This window comes from Oncorhynchus masou, chromosome 16 (assembly GCF_036934945.1).
Source record: "Oncorhynchus masou masou isolate Uvic2021 chromosome 16, UVic_Omas_1.1, whole genome shotgun sequence".
In the NCBI taxonomy this organism is placed as follows: domain Eukaryota; kingdom Metazoa; phylum Chordata; class Actinopteri; order Salmoniformes; family Salmonidae; genus Oncorhynchus; species Oncorhynchus masou.
In genome coordinates, this window is record NC_088227.1 from 15,427,906 (window position 1) to 15,447,512 (window position 19,607).

The following is a 19,607-nucleotide window of genomic DNA, read 5'->3' on the forward strand; positions in this document are numbered from 1 at the left end:
AAGGGGAATATAAATAAATCAACAGTCGATATAATTCCGTAACAAATCAAAATGTGTGGCTTGTGATTGCCACAGCAGCTTGATTTCAATGCGAGGTGGAATGTTTCCCCCCCCCTTTTCCACTTCTTTTAAAGTAAGTCAAGTCACTTATTTTGTGCCACGAGGCAAACAAGGTTGAGGTTGAATTCTAACACAAAGCTAAATTCAAGTGAAAGCTTTTAGAAGAAAAGTACTTATATAAACATTGATGTCATTAAGTAAAACATTTTGGACTGAACCGTGTAACACTGAGAAAGAAATCACACTCTTTACAAAAATGTGAAATTTCCTCCGGGTGGTTATTGAATTAGCACATAGCATACTGTAACCACGGAAAACGTTTCAACTAAAATTCCACACGGTGGGAAATAATGACCATCTAAAAATGCTTTCCTGTTACGTTTTTCTCCTTACCCTCAGAGTCAGAGTCTTGCACACAAAGAGGGGAAAAAACTAACCAATTGTGTGGGCAGAACATACAGTTCAGCCTTAATAGGTTGACATACAATGTCAACCCCAGTCTAACGTTTATACCTTTGTGTGGGGATAGCAGGCTGTATGGTTACAGTGCATTGCAGTTGTCCATAGCTGCCCCCACATCAGGCTGTCAGAGGTGATTACAGTACTGAGGATGTCATGCTAATCAGAGTACTTACAGGACCTGCTGTGGAGACTGGGGCTCAATGGCCCTCTGCTTTCATCCATCAATACAAAATTGATGGTTGGGCCTCTTAGGCCTCTGGCAAATTATGGACAGTTGCCCACTCACAGAAAAATCGGGGTACTTTTTGGAACATACCCAGCTTCTTACTAAAAAATGTTGTCCATCGACCGCACTATACATCCAACTGGCTTACATGGTTTTTACTACTCTGGACACATTCAACCTTCATTTAACTAGGCAAGTCAGTTAAGAACACGTTCTTATTTACAATGGACAGCCTACCAGGGAACAGTGGGTTATCTGCCTTGTTCAGGGGCAAAATGACAGATAAACTGCAATGCACTCTAGCCATGTAACCACATACAGTGCCTTCAGAAAGTTCTCACACCTTTTGACATTTTCAATTCACACCTGAATTGAAAATGGATTACATTTAGATTTAGTACACACAATAACCCATAATGTCAAAGTGAAATTATGTTCTTGGAATTCTTTTGAAATTAATATAAGATGAAAAGCTGAAAATGTCTTGAGTCAATAAGTATTCAACCCCATTCTTATGGCAAACCAAAATAAATTCAGGAGTAGAGATTTGCTTAACAAGTCACATAGTAAGTTGCATGGACTCACTCTGTGTACAATAATTGTGTTTAACATGATTTTTGAATGACAACCTCATCTCTGTACCCCACACATACAATTATCTGTAAGGTCCCTCAGTCGATCAGTGAACTTCAAACACAGATTCAACGACAAAGACCAGGGCGAAACCAATGCCTCGCAAAGAAAAGGCACTGATGGGTAGATGGGTAAAAAAACAAAAGCAGGCATTGAATATCCCTTTGAGCATGGTGAAGTTATTAACTACACTTTGGATGATGTATCAATGTACCCAGTCACTAAAAAGACTTCATAACTCAGTTGCCAGAGAGGAAGGAAACCACTCAGGGATTTCACCATGAGGACAATGGTGACTTTAAAACAGTTACAGGGTTCAATGGTTGTGATAGGAGAAAAGAATTGAAGAAGAAGAATTTTTTAAAAAATGTGCAAAGCTCTTAGAGACTTATCCAGAAAAACTAACAAATAGAATCACCTTTGGCAGCGATTACAACATGTATTGACTGATGGGTGTTAATACTTATGTACATTTGATATTTATGGGGTATTGTGTGTAGATGAGAGAGAAAAAAAACTATTTAATCCATTTTGAATTCAGGACGTAACAACAAAATGTGGAATAAATCAAGGGGTATGAATACTTTCTGAAGGCACTGTAAGTGTCACAGTGTTGGAAGGGCAACGGGAGAACAGATTTACATGTAAGTGGTCAATTTAAAAGGATGTGCCTCCACTTGAAGCTGATTATAGAAAATAACCCTCAAACCTCATGCACTTTGTTTTCCACTGAACACAACCTTTAATTCACCTTTCACAGACTTCACAATTTGCTAAATCTACTGTGGGATCTAAGGACATTTTACGGCTGAATCCTGATCCCCCGAATTGCATTCTAAACATGCCTTTCAGCAGGAAAAGAGAGAGACCGAATAAACATTTACAATAATAGTTTGTTCCAGCTGCTGCCGAGCTCTAGCTTAATGATGGTATTTTGCTTTTAGCTGAGATTCATATCCTTTTAAGTGATCTCTCTCTTAATGCATACGACATTTGCTAAACAAATCTTAAGCCAGCACTTGCGATAACTCCAATGAGAGGATTATGGTATAAATCTTTAAGCGAGCAGCGCAGTCAGGGCAGTCACAGGAATCTGCCATGCTCCCAACCCCCGCCCCCCATTCTATATCGCTTTTCCACAACGAGTGAAAATGGACAGATGTACTGTATTCGATTACCAGCTTTTCACTGCAATAACGTAATAACATGATCTTATTAGAGCCTGGTCGTACAACATAGATGAACAACTCATAATACTCTTGGAGGGGAAAGGTGAGAGAGTGGCCCTTCCGGAACTACCAATTGCAATTTTCAGTAGTGACAGTAAAGAGGTCGGCTATCATTGGAAATTGAACAAACAAGTTGAGATAAAAGAAAAAACTCCGCTGTGACACCCTGTGCTGGTGCAATTATCTTAACCGAGCTAGCTGCGACAGACTAGCCCTGATGTCACCAAGCCACAAGCCAGTAGGCTCACAGAGTGAACACAGCATCAGCCCCTTGACAGCTCTTTAAAAATAATACACTGCTCTCCTCCGGGTGAGGAGAAAATACTAACATGTTCACAGCACAGGCTGAGGATGACAGCCAATGAATAAAAAAAACACTCACAGCGGATATATCCAAATTGTTGGTTCATATTTGTTTACTCCATTTTGATTTGAGGAACTGAGGAGCTTCATCAGCAATCCAAGTCATACTGAGATGAAGTTAACTGGAAGTTAATTTATCCAAAATGTCTCCATAAACAGTCAGCAAATACAGAGAGTACTAAATGTCTCTGAAATCTGAAATGCAACGAACCCAACTCAATGTCTAGAGCACTGAGGTTACCTTTCAGAGGCTGAATGCTGGGTAGCGCTTTGGACCAGCAGGTCTTGGCTAGAGGAGGAGAGGGAAGGAGAGGAGCTCTGTGGTCAGATGGACGGGTGGCAGATGGACCTAGAGAAGGGTTTCCTGTCTGCTGGAGCCTCACATGAAGACATGCAGGGACAGAATCAGGGACGGACGGCCAGGCAGAGACTGCAGCTGGGCGGGAGCCTGCATTAAGCCTGCATGAGCTGCTCAAATGACCATGATGTCAGCAACTCCTGCCCTACCAGCTGGTGTAGTGTGTGTGTGTGTGTGTGTGTGTGTGTGTGTGTGTGTGTGTGTGTGTGTGTGTGTGTGTGTGTGTGTGTGTGTGTGTGTGTGTGTGTGTGTGTGTGTGTGTGTGTGTGTGTGTGTGTGTAATTTCAACATACACGCAACCAATGCAGATATGTCTCAGGAACATCAAAATATGCGGCCCAATCAGAGGCAAAATACGACCGGAAATATACAGAAAACACTGTCAGAGATGCAAACATGTGCACGCACGCACGCGCACACACACACTCTCTCTCTTGCCAGGCACCCACTCATCACATCACCCACCTGGGGGGGGGGTGTATTTGCTGTTCTCTTATCACTTCACCTGTCACAGAGAGGCCTGGCTCAGAGAGGAGGAGAGGCATTCTGCAGAGGATCTACACCCCCCTCCCTTCCTCCCATCTGCATTTATTCCGCTGATCATTACCACAGCAGTCACAGAGTAAACACTGTCAGAAAAAAATACCACAATTGATACAAATGTGACGAGAGAAAAGCATTTTATTTCCTTGGGAGCAGCCCGGGAGACGTCGTTCATCATGTCTATGGGGTGGGGGATGTGTGCCGAAATGTTTGCCTTTAAAGAAAGATGCAGTAACCTGTTTTCATGGGCTCCGATGTGATGTGCAGTGCTGCGAAGGCTCTCGGTCTCTTCCAGGATGGCCCATTAGAAGCAATATATTCTGGCTTCAGACTCCCTCCCATGATTCCTCACAGGGCGGTTCATAGGAGGTGCATCCCTCTCAGTTGAAGAGTAATCTCTCAGCTTTGAGCGATCAATTTCAATCTATCATTTCACCCGCTGCATGCCGGCAGAGGAGCAATCTCCATAAACGGCCATTACGCCGTACTTTAATACGGCAGAGCCCCGACAATACTGAGGTAAGGGGCTTCAGGAAAATGGAAACGTGTTTTGAGATAGATACTGACACTCTCCCTTATTAACGCTGATTGTTTCCGTATTCAGATCAATGGCCGGGGCCAAATCAGAGCAATTGCACTTGGAGAGGTCGAGCCTGAAGCATGATGAGAGGGAGGGTAGAGACCTGCGGTGAGGGTAGATGTTCACCCTGGTAGGAACGGGAAGAAAATTCCTGACCGAGTCATCAAACCGCCAAACCAGGGGTAGGATATCTACCAGAATAAGGCACCAACACCGCCCACAACGGAAGAGCAAACAAGTCTTTCAAAAAGGGCCCAGGCTCAATTTTACTTCAATAACAATTAGACTCTAAAATCCATTGCGTGTGTGGCTCTAATCACGTTAATCATCTTAAGACTGTGTCATTAACACTGATTAAATGACTCTAATGGATGTATTGCATAGCTCCGCTACGGCTGGAAAAGCCCTCTGTGCAAGAATTCAATTTAACTCAACGTAGCATAGTCAGCACCTTCCAACAGGTCAAATACGGACCATTAATGATAATACCTGTTATTTCTACTTGACAGGAGGGCTGTATTCACGCACAAACACAGTCAAAGCTATGAACAAAGGAGAGACATTCTAGCTCTTTGTCAGGCTGTGCCTTAGAAGAGCCTCCCTGTCATTTGTTTCCTTCATTGCAGAGAAGTGCTGAGAGCCGCGCCGGGGTCATTCCTCTGGATCGCACACGCAGGGGTCATAATCACCACACCTCACCACGCAGATGGAAATATTCAGGGCTAAACAAAGACCCCGGTGCTTGATTTTCCCCCCATTCCGATCTTCTGCAGGCCATCTATAGGTTCAGAAGTAGTCAGCGCGTCAGGAATGGGCCTGCGTTGGGCCAAAATATGTGCGGTGTGGTGGTGGGGGGGGGGGGGGGGCAGCGTTGACGAGAGGAAATGGAGCGACCTTGACAAGAAATGCCAGCCCTCAGCCTTCAGACCTCCCCCACAACTCCTCCCTTCCCTATATACACACACGCATTTGAACAAACCAACCCCCACCCACACCAAGTGTACACAACAAGGAGTGTGACAGGAACTGGCTTGCCCTCTCTCACGCTCCTAGTGACTTTACTCCTTTAAGTCCTCAGTTGTCACTCCATTAATTAAACGAGGTTCACACACAGACACACATCTCTAGTGTAGAAAAGCCTACCAGTCTGAGCCCTAATTGTTTCAACAGTCTTGATTGGTTAAATCCACACACCAATTTGGTCTTGAGCTAAAAAGTAAACACCTGGCTAGTGAATAAATCACTTGGGTCCCTACAGGCCCCTCAGTTCCATTCCAGCCCAAACCCCCTCCATGACACCATATTTCCTCTAAGATCCCCCTTAAAGACAAGTAGAGTTGACGGCTGAGGGTTCTGGACAGCAGCTAAGACCATGTCGATCAGTGCCCTTACCCCAGGACAAAGAGGAGCCCGCATGTTGACTTTCAGATTGTCAGCTGCAGCAATACAAAACACAGTGTCTACGGGAGTAAAACGTCGTAAATCCATGGCAATTCGTCTGAACTGTCTGAAGAGACACACAAATAAATAGTCTATTGACCCATGTAAATCATGCATGTATGACTGCTTCACCAATGTGTGCTCAGCTGCTACATTCTGTTCAACGTTTAACAATCCCCAGAGAGTATGTCATCTCATCTCTAACATTTCATTAAACATTCATTCTGACACGTTTAATCAGTCCTAATTCATTTATTTCAATGCACATGCCAGAAGTGAAGAACTATCATAAATGGGAAATCACATGATTCAAATATAGTAAGAGACCAATATTTACACACCATGACCAGGTGTCTGGGGTCATCCCTCCAATCAAAGGTGACAAATACACCAATCCTGGGCTTCACGGTGATGTGGGTTTGTAGAAATATGGACAAAGGTCAAATGAGCAGCAGCAGCCTCAGAAAGTGAGAGGATAGAGAAACAGACAGAGAGAAACAGGCAGAGAAAAACAGACAGAGAGAGAGAGAGAGAGAGAGCGCGAAGGACGAAGAGACATGCCAGCACTGGTCCCGGCGCTTCATTAGCTTCTCCCCTCTGATATCAGAGGCTATTAATTATAACGCTCTGCTCTCTCAAATGATGCCTAATCCCCTGCGTGTACAGACTTATTTACAGGCTAAGATGTCTAAGCTTGCTCCGGCCTCTGCAGGGGATCGGGGATGGGGCGGACTGGGGCTGCCAGGTCTCTATGAAGGGATCTATTCAGACAAGGCCTTTCCCAGCACACCTTTTGGGAGACAACAGCTCAGTGGGAGACCCAAAATGTCGTTCAGCAGGGGAGGAACAATGGGATGATGATCTCTGGCCTACGATTAAACATTTGTTTTACCTGAATGTGGTCAACTTTGAGTAGGCTGGCATTGCAAATATTGGCAATAAGAGTTATGAATCATCACTGAAACATATACACAACTGATGGGCGAATGAATTGATGATGAATGCATTCTGATGCCTTTTACTAAATCGTATTGATGGAATAAATGGAAAATCTACATGTGTGCAGTTCTGTAACTACACGTGTAATGACTACTCGTGACCAGCAGAGGCAGCCCACTATAATGAAACAAAGAAAAGCGCACACCTGTGGCCAAACCTTTTTCATCTCACTCATTCGTTATGAGCTATCGTCATTCACTCACGTCAGTCACGTCACCAATAGCTCACGCCAATGTAAGTACACCTACTCCACAACAACAAAAATACTTTCGCAAAAATAAACCATTTCACAACCTTTACACAGTGATGCTTATGTTTCTATTTCATCTCTCACTAATACTACCGTTCTGGTATTACAGCAAAGTGTCCTCGCCGAGGCATGCGGAAACACAGGTGTCCAATTACACTAGCCACCGTCAGCGTGACAGCGTGTCAGAAGGCCTTGACGACACTAGCTCTGGCACCACTGGCAAAGGAGACTACGAAACCAAATGATCGGATTAGAATAATAAGCATCACCCACTTAAAAATTCCCTATCACTCCAAGAGGACACGTGTTGACAAGAGTACTGAATCATTCATTCCTTCCAATTAGTGACATGACGGGCCACGGGTTTCATTAGCCATATAGAGAGAAAAGGAGGCAGCAAAAAAAAAAATGCTAATGAAATACTTACAAATACGGCATTGGCAGAGAAAGAAAGGGAGGCGAGCTTATTGAATCAAATCCCATTGCAAAAAGGCGGATAAATAAAGTATCTGAAGAGCGAAAGGAAGGAGAGAGAGGGAGAGAGGCGGCGAGGGGAGAGAGAGTACACTAGCTACTACATGGCAATTTGATACCCACAAAGTATCTGGCACCGAATCTAGTCCGGCGTCTTTAGCTTTCAAAGTCTCCGCTCTCATCAATCAACATGCGTTCTGAATATTTCAAATCCGTTTCCAGTCATTTACAGCCAATGTAGCCATCTTGCATGGTGGACCTGGCGTGCCTCCAGGGTGGTGAAAAAACAACAACTCTGAACATTGCTGGGGAAATAAAAACCTGCCTCCACTTATGTTACAGGCTGCAGCAACGACAGCAGCAGCTATTAGCAGGACTCTGAGGATAAAGAACCAGGCTATCACCCTTGTTCCTGTGTTTCAGCCTTTCAGAGGTATAGCTCGGGGCAGTTTGGGTTGTCACCCAGAAATTCCCTCACCGAGAACCCATACTTAGGGGTGGGAGGATTGGGTTGTCAGGCCGGCTTTAGATGGCGCAGAGTGATATGCTGCTATCCTACTGGGCCCCTCTGGCGTACACAGCCACACACATTGCATTTGTGCCCCAGTCTCCACTCCTGAGTCCCGGTCAAGACCGATAAATCAGTGGCCTAGCCGCCTTCCCCAAAGTCTTAGACAAAGATCCACGGTCCAGCTCCACTCGACCCCATTGCTAAGACAAGGCCTCATTACCAGTGCACAAACGACCACTGTCTCGCGTGTGTATGTGCGTGAGTGCGTGCGTGCAAGCATGTATGTGAGGTTTAAGACCCCATCCAGGGTTGCGGGAACACAAGGGCAGAGCGGGGCTGTAGGTCTTCCTGCCCATCTCCTCCTTAACCATGCATTCTCATTACAGAACTGGCTACTTGAGAGCCTTTCTTATCAGCTGTAAATCTGACTGTGAGGAAGGTGTAATGATCTTTAGTGACTTGCTATCACTCCATAATTTACACCTGGGAAAAAAAAAGTATTGACCTGTGAAATGAACCACCATTTTCTCGTCATGTTGCATGACCATGCATGATGACATTCTACAATACAATTAGCTTAGCAGTTTTATTGTCCAAAACGGAGCAAAATGAATTGGCCGTAAAGAAGGAAAACATAATAAACAAGAAATAAATTCAATGATCCAGCTGACATTTGGAGAACTACGCATTTGCCTACTTTCACAATTGGACGCATCACAATTTTCATGGCATTTGAAAAATGTGAATATGCACAAATGAATCCCTATTTATATGGAATCAGTTCATTGCCCATGCCCTCTCAATAATAATTATTTTAATAATTAAACTTCTATAATTTATAGTCTTTAATATCCTTTTCTGGACCCTGACTAATTTGAGAATCTAATTGCAAGCGGGGAAGAAAATTACAATTCCTTCTTGGCTTAAAGACCATCAAGCCCCAACAGTCCAGTGAACAAGAGACATACAGCCAATAGGTCCATATCAGTGCTACAGAGGCCTTGGTCCATATGTATCAAATGTAGGAGAGCTGATCTAGGATCAACCCCCCCCCCACACTCTCCATGTAATCTTTTTTATTGTGCTCTAAAAGTCAATACTGATCCTAAATCAGCACCCCTACTCTGAGACGATTCATACAAACGGACCCAGATGGAAAGCTAATGGAGCGATGTAGTGGCTCTGTGTACCTGATACTCATTGGGCCAGAAGGTACTGACGGCCAGCTCAGCGCGGAGCCATTCCTTCCCGGTGTAGCTGGTCACATTCCAGATGGGATTAGCCATGGGACCTTTGTTGACCTTCACCAGGATGTTCAGAGTCCCGGGGCTGGAGCCATCTTGGGTGTACAATAAGTAGTTGAAGTCAATACAGTGGGTGTCGTTTTCCTTCATTACTGGCAGCTGAATGCGGGCCTTCTCTCCGGCGTCATGCTGGGAGGAGTCCACCATCATGTAGGAACCTGAGCAGGGATAGAAGAGAAGGAGAAGAGAATAGAAGAGTAGTGGAGAGAAGAAGAGAGGAGAAGAGGAGCATTAGAGGACATGGAGATAAGAGGGGCCTAGAGTCAGACTCTCGGCAGCTAAGGTTCTGCACTCCACTGTAAGTGCTCCAATGTTTCTTAGCAACACATTTTTGGGTAAAGACCAAACAAATAGAAATGCTTCAATTAAAGGACATGTTAATTGATTAACTTCAGTTAGATCCAATAAATTAAAAATATTATGATCATTTTGGGGAAATTGCCATGTAGAGTTCAGTGCATGTCATTTAGTATTGGTTTGACAAACAAAAATCAAATTCATTTCCTATTTGAATCTTTATTATGCATGATTTAAATCCATTTTGCTCATGTGTTATTCCCTTAAGCAAGACATCAGGCCTAGCCAAAGCCTCACTTCACAACCATTTGTCACAAAATCAGTACATCTGTTCACCATTTTCAGGCCTGCCAAAACAATGACTCGAATGCAACTAGAGTTCTGATGATTCATATTGTACAAGAACTCTGAACCATCGTTGTGTACTCAGCTCCAAGCAAATAATAAGTTCTAAGAAATCTTTTAGGAACCCATCTGGCCGTGTTTATGTGTGCTGGGTTTTTAATGGAGAGGATTCGCTGTGAAGTAGGGGATATTTTCAAGGTGGTCAAATTCAAAGAAACCTTTGGAGTGCAACAGTATACATTTTCTTGACTTGTGGTACAAAAGATTTTTGGAAAATTGCATTTACGAATAGCTAATTGTTGAAATGTATATATTTCCAGACCTTTGAAATGGCCTGTGTTCAAAGGCGAGTCTTTGTCCTTGGGAACAAAGGGAGTTTGTCTGTTGGAGGTTTGTTTCAGGGAAAAAGGTTTTAAAAAAAAAGCCTTCCTCCCCAAAACGAGGCAGTTCACCATTCCCAATGTCCTGCTCCCTCCCCCACCTGACAGACCGTTCCAGCAGGGCCAGGCAGTGTATCTTTCACCCTCCCCCGCTAACCCCTCCTCCCACCTCCCTGACGAACCCTTCCAAGCCAGGCAGTATGTTTCTCATCAAGGTACAAAATAAACATGAGGCCTCAAACAAACAAAAAAACGTGTCTGTTTCCCTCTCATGCATTACTTCTTTACGAGAGCAAGATCATCAAGCTTTCACACAAAAAAACTAAAGAAACGGAAAAAGAGCTAGAGCCAAAAGCTGTTGGCAGTTCTATTACACACATCTATGATTTTATTTATTTATTTCACTTCCCCACTAAAGCTCAAACAAAGGACGTCCAAAGATGAACAAAATCCAGACTTATTTTTTCCCTATTAAAAATCCTTTGACTTTTTTTCCAGAGAGGGAAATAATCGTACAGCAATAATAAAAATAGGAGAGATGGGAATTGTTTGCTCAACAGTACTTGAAATCAGCCTCGATTCATGTGGACTGAAAACAAACAAATTCACCACCTTTCTTCTGTTTATGCCTCCAAATTCCAACGTTACCATGATAGCCTATCTCTCTGAATCACACAGCCAGCCTCAAAGCATGATCCTCCTTTCAGACAAGGACAGGTTTGAAAACTGCCCATCATATTAACAACATACTGTATGTACATGTGCACTCCATACATTCTGCATGTGCTCAATTACGTGCATTTAATATATGAACTCAGTTAGCCTGCATGTATTTATTTCACAACCCCACACTCTCAATTGGGTGAAAGGTGTGTTTAGAGCAACAGTGTTGAAAACCATTTCTGAGGTAGCCCTCGAAGCCATTTTAAAAAACAATACTAATTGAACTAGGCAAGTCAGTTTAGAACATACCCGTATTTACAATGACAGGCTTCCCCGGCCAAACTCCCCCCTAAACCGGACGACACTGTGCCAATTGTGCGCCGCCTCATGGGATTCCCAATCACAGCTGGTTGTGATACGGCCCAGGATCGAACCAGGGTCTGTAGTGACGCCTCTAGCACTGAGATGCAGTGTCTTAGACCCCTGCGCCACTTGAGAATCACCTCAGGAAACACCTCAGGGAACCAATTTCTGCCCATTTCATAGCCACTGGTCTCCAATCTGCATCACAAAGACTATTTCCCAGAGAATGTGAGCAGCTTTTTACCCCTATTGCCCTTCCTCGTTGTGATAATTGTTGGTTAAACACCTGTTTATCAGACCAGGTCCTAAACGACCTGGCGATCGGAGTCAGGGATAATGAGGCTATGTGAAATGACCAGATGGGGATTCACTGTATCATATTACTCATGAATGGCCTCTTGTGTCTCAATGCAAATTGTTAAGGGTCTTGTAAATATGTTGTCTGTTTTATGGTTGATTCCATATTCGATGTCAGGAGAACCATGATATCCATGACAAACCAAGATCAAGCAAGGGTTAGTTTTTCTCCAATGTGTCTCACCAAAGGCTAAATCTGTTAAATCCATCAATGACATCAAGGCCAGAACCCTTCTCAGATTCATAAGCAGTGTTTTAGGATGCAGCTGGGTCCACTCTTAAACCACAGCTGAAAACACCAGAAACCAGGCCTCCCCTCAACTACCGCTTTATGACAGATTACAAATTTCTCCCCAAAAACAACAACCTGCAATTAAGGTTGGGCCAAACCCTGGTGTTAAGTTGAGTACAGTGGTGTACTGCCACAAAACACTGGCTTCTCTACAGCGTTTGGGGAGCAAGTGCCACAGACTAGTGCTGTGGTGGTATTCCTCTGCATAACTCCAGAACATTGGATCTGATAAAGCCCTTGGCCTGGGGAACAGGGGAAGGCCTAAGCCTGTTATCTCACTCAGAGCTCCAATCCTTAGGGCTCTCCCTTTCTCTCACGAACCCAGCCTGCTATCAGTCTACATCAACATGGGCCAAATAAACTAGGCTGAAATATGAGATTCTCAAAAGGCGGGGGGGGGGGGGCATTGACAGCTGTGATGATTTCCCTCTCTGGACCAGTGGCTGATTGCATTCTTGATCATAATTCAACATTACACAAATAATTAATTTATGTAAATTCAATTTACTTTGAAAGTAGTGTAAGAAGTGTGAGCCAACGGGTTTATAAAATGGTGTTTTAATGCATCACGTTAAGACTTAAGCAAACAAGCACATCATCACTCATATCCGACCCCGACACAGACATTTCAGAATTGAGCTGCAGATCAAAAGCAGATGCCTGGTGCTGTTTGTAGTGAAACCCGATAGCCATGCAAAAGCAGAGCCACTGTGTTCGTTTCGCTCGAACAAAATCTCCTCTCCTCTTTCTATCAATGTATACAGTTGATCACGAGTCGTAGAAGCAGTGCGAGAGGGGAGAAGAAAAAAAAGACATGTTTGTCTTGAAGAAAGGGAAAGCAGGCTAGAAGTCTCTCTGTTAATGCCAGAGCGATCAGATTGCAAGGAAGATCCAACTAAGCTCCTAATAGGCCATATCGCCTGATTCAGACAGGCTTTTTAACACCAGGGAGGGGGAGCTGTGTTTATTTTATGCATCTGGGTTATTCTAATATGGTGATTGGCAGTGTTTGGGAAGCTGCTCTGAAAATGTAGTTTATAGTTACCAACTACTTCACACTGGAAGAAGTTAATCTACCCTTAAGAAAAATACAGCTTACTTAATAGAAATGACGATTATCATATCTTAATCTGAAATGTCATAGACTACAAATTGCAAGAACAGATCACTCTGGAGTCAGATGTTAACAGAATGTGTCATTTATCCTATTCAACACAAAAGGAGAGAACTAGGCACACAAGTGAAAATTAGGCAGGTCTGATGTCGAAAAAGAAAGGCCTACTTGACCCATATTTGATTTTAGCAACAAAACAGAGAGTGTAGTTTCAGTAGTTAGTAGTTAGCTGCACTGCTATATGGCAGAAAAGTAACTATTAAGATTTTAATTTAGTTCAACTACCACCAAGCTACAGCAAAATGTTATTAAATGACTAGTTCAACTGAATGTAGTTCACTACTTCCCAACACTGGTGATTGGCAACGGTGTTTAATGAAGAGCTGAAAGTAATGACGCTGGAGCCGGAGCCGGAGCCGGAGCCGAGCTGAACTGCAGTGCTGGCTGAGGCTGAGAAGCACATGAGAGAAGCATGGAGCAGTATAGGAGAGACAATGACGGATCACCACATCACTCCTCCACAACCAACCAACCTATCACACACACGGAGGTTTCACAGATCTCTTACAATCCACTCCTGTCATACATCGATCCCTTAGACAAACAACCGAGGATCCCAGCCAAAAACAACCCAAGCAAACCATTCTGAAACAAGAGGAAAACTCTAACCCGTTTCTTTTGGTGAACTTGGTACATTTGTAAGGAAGGATCTGATGTGAGCGCATCTAATGTTATTGGATCTGATGTGAGTTTGAAACAGAGGAAGTAGCATGTCGGGGAAGTGTAATTGTTAATTGACCATATGGAATAAGTTCATTGGGTGACGAGAGCCTACAGAAAATGTAAATGCAATCTTTCAAGGAACACCAAGATGACGACTACACACAACAACTAGATGCCAGACCACAAACATACATCCTGAATGGGCATCTCCCAAAGGCCTATTAACAGGCAAAAGCACAGAGTTGGGCTGGGAAGTTACAATGAAGAAAGCAGGTGTTAAACAGACAATAGTACTTTACCAACACAACTACACACAAACCCTCTAAAACGGCAGACTCCTTACCTTTCTACGACTTATTTTCTATCCTTCTATTCAATGTTTCGAAAAGCTTAGAAAAACAACAATTTGAGAAAGACTAAAAAGGGTGAGAACATTGTTGCTAGATTTAGGCGTACAATACATGTACAATAAATGAATATAACCAGCAATTTCCTCTGCCGGTACGCAACTGGGGGGGGGGGGGTGAAAAACATAATGCCAACATTCTGGATAATTTCCTTTCCTATTACTTTACAATTACTCATCCAAAGGCAGAATATTAAAGAGAGGAATATATATATATATATATATATATATATATATATATATATATATATAATATATATATATATATATATATATATATATATATATATATATTTAAAATATGGCTTTTAGAGTGGATGTGTTTCCTTCACATCAACATCAGGTATCCAGAGGATGAATGCAGTCCACAAGATGGCTGTCATCAGATTCATGCCAGTCCACAAGATGGCTGTCATCAGATTCATGCCAGTGCATAAGATGGCTGTCACCCATCATGGCCTCAACCTCTGACAGAACAGTCTTGTGAGTTACAAAGGAAACAGAGAGAGAGCCTGATATGCCCAAACAACAACTCCTGCTCTTGCATGGCATAAAAATCATGGCAATTCAAACCCTGCTATTCCCTATTAGGACTCTCTAATCTAACAGTGAACAAAAAAACAAACAACAAAAAAAACACACAAAAAAAACCTTCACCTTATACACTGCCCTGCCCCACATTAGTGATCAGCCTCTACTGATTGGCAGGAGAGGTGTATGCCTAACCAAGAGCACTGGTACTCAGAGAGAGAGGCGTGAGGTTTGACACACTGGTGCAGTCAGTGCCGTACACCCACTCAGCCTTTCCAATGGGAGGCTTAATAGACCAACAGGGCCTGACACTGGCACTGGGCCAAGCAAGCCTGAGCCAAACCTAACCCCACCAGGACCAAATTATAAGCACAGCTCCAAATGAATATTGATCGAGGGAGTCTCAAGCATTTGTTCTACAGTGTTGAGAATGCCGTTTAGAAAAGTGTTCTTGGACTGAACCTTTCCCAAAATGTCAATCAAACATGGTTTCAGAGATAAGGAACGGGAGGAGAGGTTTCTGCAGGGTAAATAGCACTTGTTATCTTGTCATGGAAACTCCCTGATGTGTCTGCTTTTCATCCTCCCTGGCTGAGAAAGTATATTAAGCTACTTTATTCCATTTGCGGGATCTGGTTGCTAGCTGGGAAACATTGGAGGCTGATCAAATCATGCTGGAGCTCTATTTGTTTTGTTATGGAGGGGGGGGGGGTAGAGAGTGGCCCTGCAGTCAACCCCATGTCCTTTCACCCATTAAAATGGAGGATCTCAGCTATATTGTACTTAGTCAGTACACGGGTCCCTCCTAACCTTTCCAAGACGAGATTTATAGAAAGGTAAGGCTTTATTTCCGCTCACAAGACAATCATTCCATCTGCTTTCATTCACTTTTGAAGTCATGATCAATGAAGCAATCACTTTATTTCATTATCACTGCCGTTGTGTGTTTTCAAACAATAGCGAGGCCCGTTAATGGAGCTAATTCCCATTGGAATGGAATCTCATCCCTCCTCTTTAGATTAAAAGGAACATCTGCTATACTGTTCGCCGTTCCATCTCTACCTGAAAAACTCGGTAATTCATCATAACTGACATACAGTAAACTGGCACCAAGGAACAAATGAAAACAACAAAAAAACATTGTTGGAGGATGACACAGCAAAGACAAAATCTCCTCAGCGCCAGAACTATCAGTGTTTGACATGTGGCAATGCTATTGTGATTTTCTCATGCCATCTGTTAAAACCTCTCTAGGGTATGTGGGACGCTAGCAACATCCAGTGAGATTGCAGAGCGCCAAATTCTAATACAGAAATTATCATTCTAAAAATTCAGAAAACAAAACATATTTTACATAGGTTTAAAGATTCATTTCTTGTTAATCCAACCACGGTGTCCGATTTATAAAATGCTTTTCGGCGAAAGCATACCTAGCCCAGAACATAGCCCAGTTGACAAATTATTACAAACAGTAACCAGCCAAGCAGAAGAGTTACAAAACTCAGAAATAGAGATAAAATGAATCCCTTTCCTTTGATGATCTTCACATGGTGGCACTCAGACATTCATTTACTCAATAGAATGTTCCTTTTGTTCGATGAAGTCTCTTTATATCCAAAAACCTCTGTTTTGTTTGCGCGTTTTCTTCAGTAATCCACAGGCTCAAACGCAGTCAAAACAGGCAGACAAAAAAATCCAAATTGTATCAGTAAAGTTCATAGAAACATGTCAAACGATGTCTATATTCAATCCTCAGGTTGTTTTTAGCCTAAATTAACTATAATATTTAAACCGGACAATAACGTCATCAATATAAATGGTAAACAAGAAATGCACTCTCTCGGGATTGTGCATGAAAAAGCTCTGTGACACGTCAGCGTCGACTCATTCAACTAGTCTTACTCCCTCATTTATAAGAATACAAGCCTGAAACAATTTCTAAAGACTGTTGACATCTAGTGGAAGGCATAGGAACTGCAAACTGAGTCCTAAGTCAATGGATACTGTAATGGCATTGAATAAAAAACTACAAAAAAAACAACAAAAAATCTAAAATACTTCCTGAAAGGATTTCTCTCAGGTTTTCACCTGCCAAATCAGTTCTGTTATACTCACAGACACAATTTTAACAGTTTTGGAAACTTTAGAGTGTTTTCTACCAGTTATATGCATATCATATCTTCTGGGCCCGAGTAGCAGGCCGTTTAATTTGGGCATGCTTTTCATCCAAAATTCTGAATGCTGCCCCCTACCCTAAAGAGGTTAAACACTACAAGTGCAATGTAGTTCTAGCACATAATAATCCTCCTCTAATTTCTTACCTCACAAAAGACAATGTAAATATTTCAAAATAAGTTTAAACCAGATACCTCTGGTTTCCGGTCAAGTCGTGTCATAAAAAGTGCCACCCTGAAGAAGGCAAAGTGATGCCGAAACGTTGGTGGTTTACCCAATAAATAACAGGGAGTTTATATACAGAGAGAGAGAGAGTGCGACTCTCTTTATTTTTATAGCTTACAGTAAAAAACAAAGTACCCAGCCATCATTTTTGGGCCAGACAAATGCCGCCTCATTGTGTAACATTGTAATGGGACACAACCTTTTTCAGATAATCTGCTGATGACCTTTTCTGTTCCCTTGCATGATTAATTACCTAATTTCTTACTAAATTGGGAAATTTTGCTGAAAGTGAAATGCTTTAAATTCCTACCCATATCAATCCTGTCTAAAAAAACAAGTGATTAAGCTGTGTAGAGGTGAATGGACAAGGTCACAGGGCCCACGTCTCCACTTACCACGCTGCTTTGCCTGATCTTAGTGAAAAACCTTAATTGTGTCGGACAGTCTTCAAACCTAAATATACATTTTTTTTTTGCTCCCGAGCACAAAGCTTTTTCTCTCTCCTCAGGAAATTGAATTACTTATTTCTTTCTTATAATTTGCGAAACGTTGGAACTAAGACTGTATTTTGGGGTAGTAACAAAGATGGAGAATAAGACGCAAGGCCCTGAAATGAATTTCCTTCTACCTATTGTCATGATGTTGGCCTGGGGGTAGGTTTATGACAGTCATAAATACCTCTTCCCCCCTTTTTCCTCTCTCTCTACCCTACTGATGTTACATTTGCAAAACCCTTGGTTAACATAGAAATTCTGGGAACATTAGAAGGTGGGGGGAAATGAACAATATTCTGGTTATCTGACCAATTGAACATATGTGGTGGTACTTAATAAATATGATGTCAGTTCGGTTGTCATCTGAGACATTCTCATCAATGATAAGATGACAAACTCTACAGTGGAAAGTCTACACAGAGTTATCGGATTCACATGGAATTGTTGTTCAATTTAAATGTTTGAATATGAAATGATTTGTGATGGGAAGAAATGTGATTTTAGCTTCTAAAATGTGAGATTTGGGTTTTCATAAGATTGGGCTCTGCTCAATCAGTGGCCCGCCCCTGTGAAGGGACATAGGCTATACAACTTTTCAAACACGCCCTCCTCTCCCTTCCTATATAAAGCCTTGACGACAATATACGTGAGGACGACGGTCCGATGTCAGAATGGTTCAGATAATAACGACAGAACGAAGCCAACATCAGCGTGAGCTTTGATTGAGAATGGTATGAACTTTGAACTCTTATTCACTACAGAAGTGATACCTCCTAGCCGTTGTGATACCTCCTACGCAACAGCCGCTGCAAACGAGGGTTAGGAAGGAACAAACAGAGTATCCCGTCTACCACACACTGTATTCGTATTACCACAACATTTAACATTTAACATTTAAGTCATTTAGCAGACGCTCTTATCCAGAGCGACTTACAAATTGGTGAATTCACCTTCTGACATCCAGTGGAACAGCCACTTTACAAACATATTCAATTTACCAACAGAGACATTCTTCAAAGGACAAAGGACTCGGTTGGGCAACACGGCCTTCCATCTACCACCAACCTACCGAAGCGCAGCTCAGAGTAAATATTTATTGCATTTTCCTTTTCCAAATGGGCGGTAATTTAGAATGCATAAGATGCTGTATTTACGATAGCACAGCGTCGCCCTTTGTTCCTCAGTCTTCCCACTCTTTCACTCAAACCCAGCCCCTTTTCTTTTGTGTAACCAGCTGTCATATGTGTTCCGTCCGCTAGAGACGTTTTCCTTTATGACGTAATTTGTAATCAAGTTATGATTTAAATATGTGTATGTGTAATTCTGTGTGATTAGTTAGGTATTTAGTAAATAAATAATTAAACCCAATTTTGTACTACTGATTCAACTTGTTAGCCAGGGTTCGTGCAGATAACCAAGAATTTACAACTTTCAGATGAGACTGAATTAAGATGACGATTAATATTGACTGCTATTGATGTAAAATATTACTAGGTCTTTAAGAGTTTATTCGGAAGATAACAGCTCTATAAATATTATTTTGTGGTGCCCGACTCTCTAGTAATTACATTTACATGATTAGCTCAATCAGGTAATATTAATTACGGAAAAATTATTTTATAGAATAGCATGTCATGTCACTTAATCCGGCATAGCCAAAGACACGACACTATCCATCGTTTCACCTTCCTTCCTTGTCTCTGAAACGAGCAGCTGTCTGCAGTTCCCTCATTAGCTCCTCCACTTACTCTAGTGAGTTTACACATTAGCCCAATATTCTTTGTCGCTTGTTTTTACGATGGAAGCACTA

At 42.3% G+C, this 19,607-nt stretch overlaps 1 protein-coding gene across 12 annotated transcripts in view; it reads right to left on the bottom strand.

The window, feature by feature from the left end:
- Window positions 1-19,607, bottom strand: part of LOC135557538 (receptor-type tyrosine-protein phosphatase kappa) — a 150,404-nt gene that overhangs the window by 79,129 nt on the left and 51,668 nt on the right. For all 12 annotated transcript variants that reach the window (XM_064990878.1, XM_064990877.1, XM_064990875.1 and 9 more), the window contains exon 3: window positions 9,319-9,590. In XM_064990878.1, the coding sequence (XP_064846950.1) occupies window positions 9,319-9,590 (272 nt within the window). The remainder of the gene's footprint in view (window positions 1-9,318; window positions 9,591-19,607) is intronic.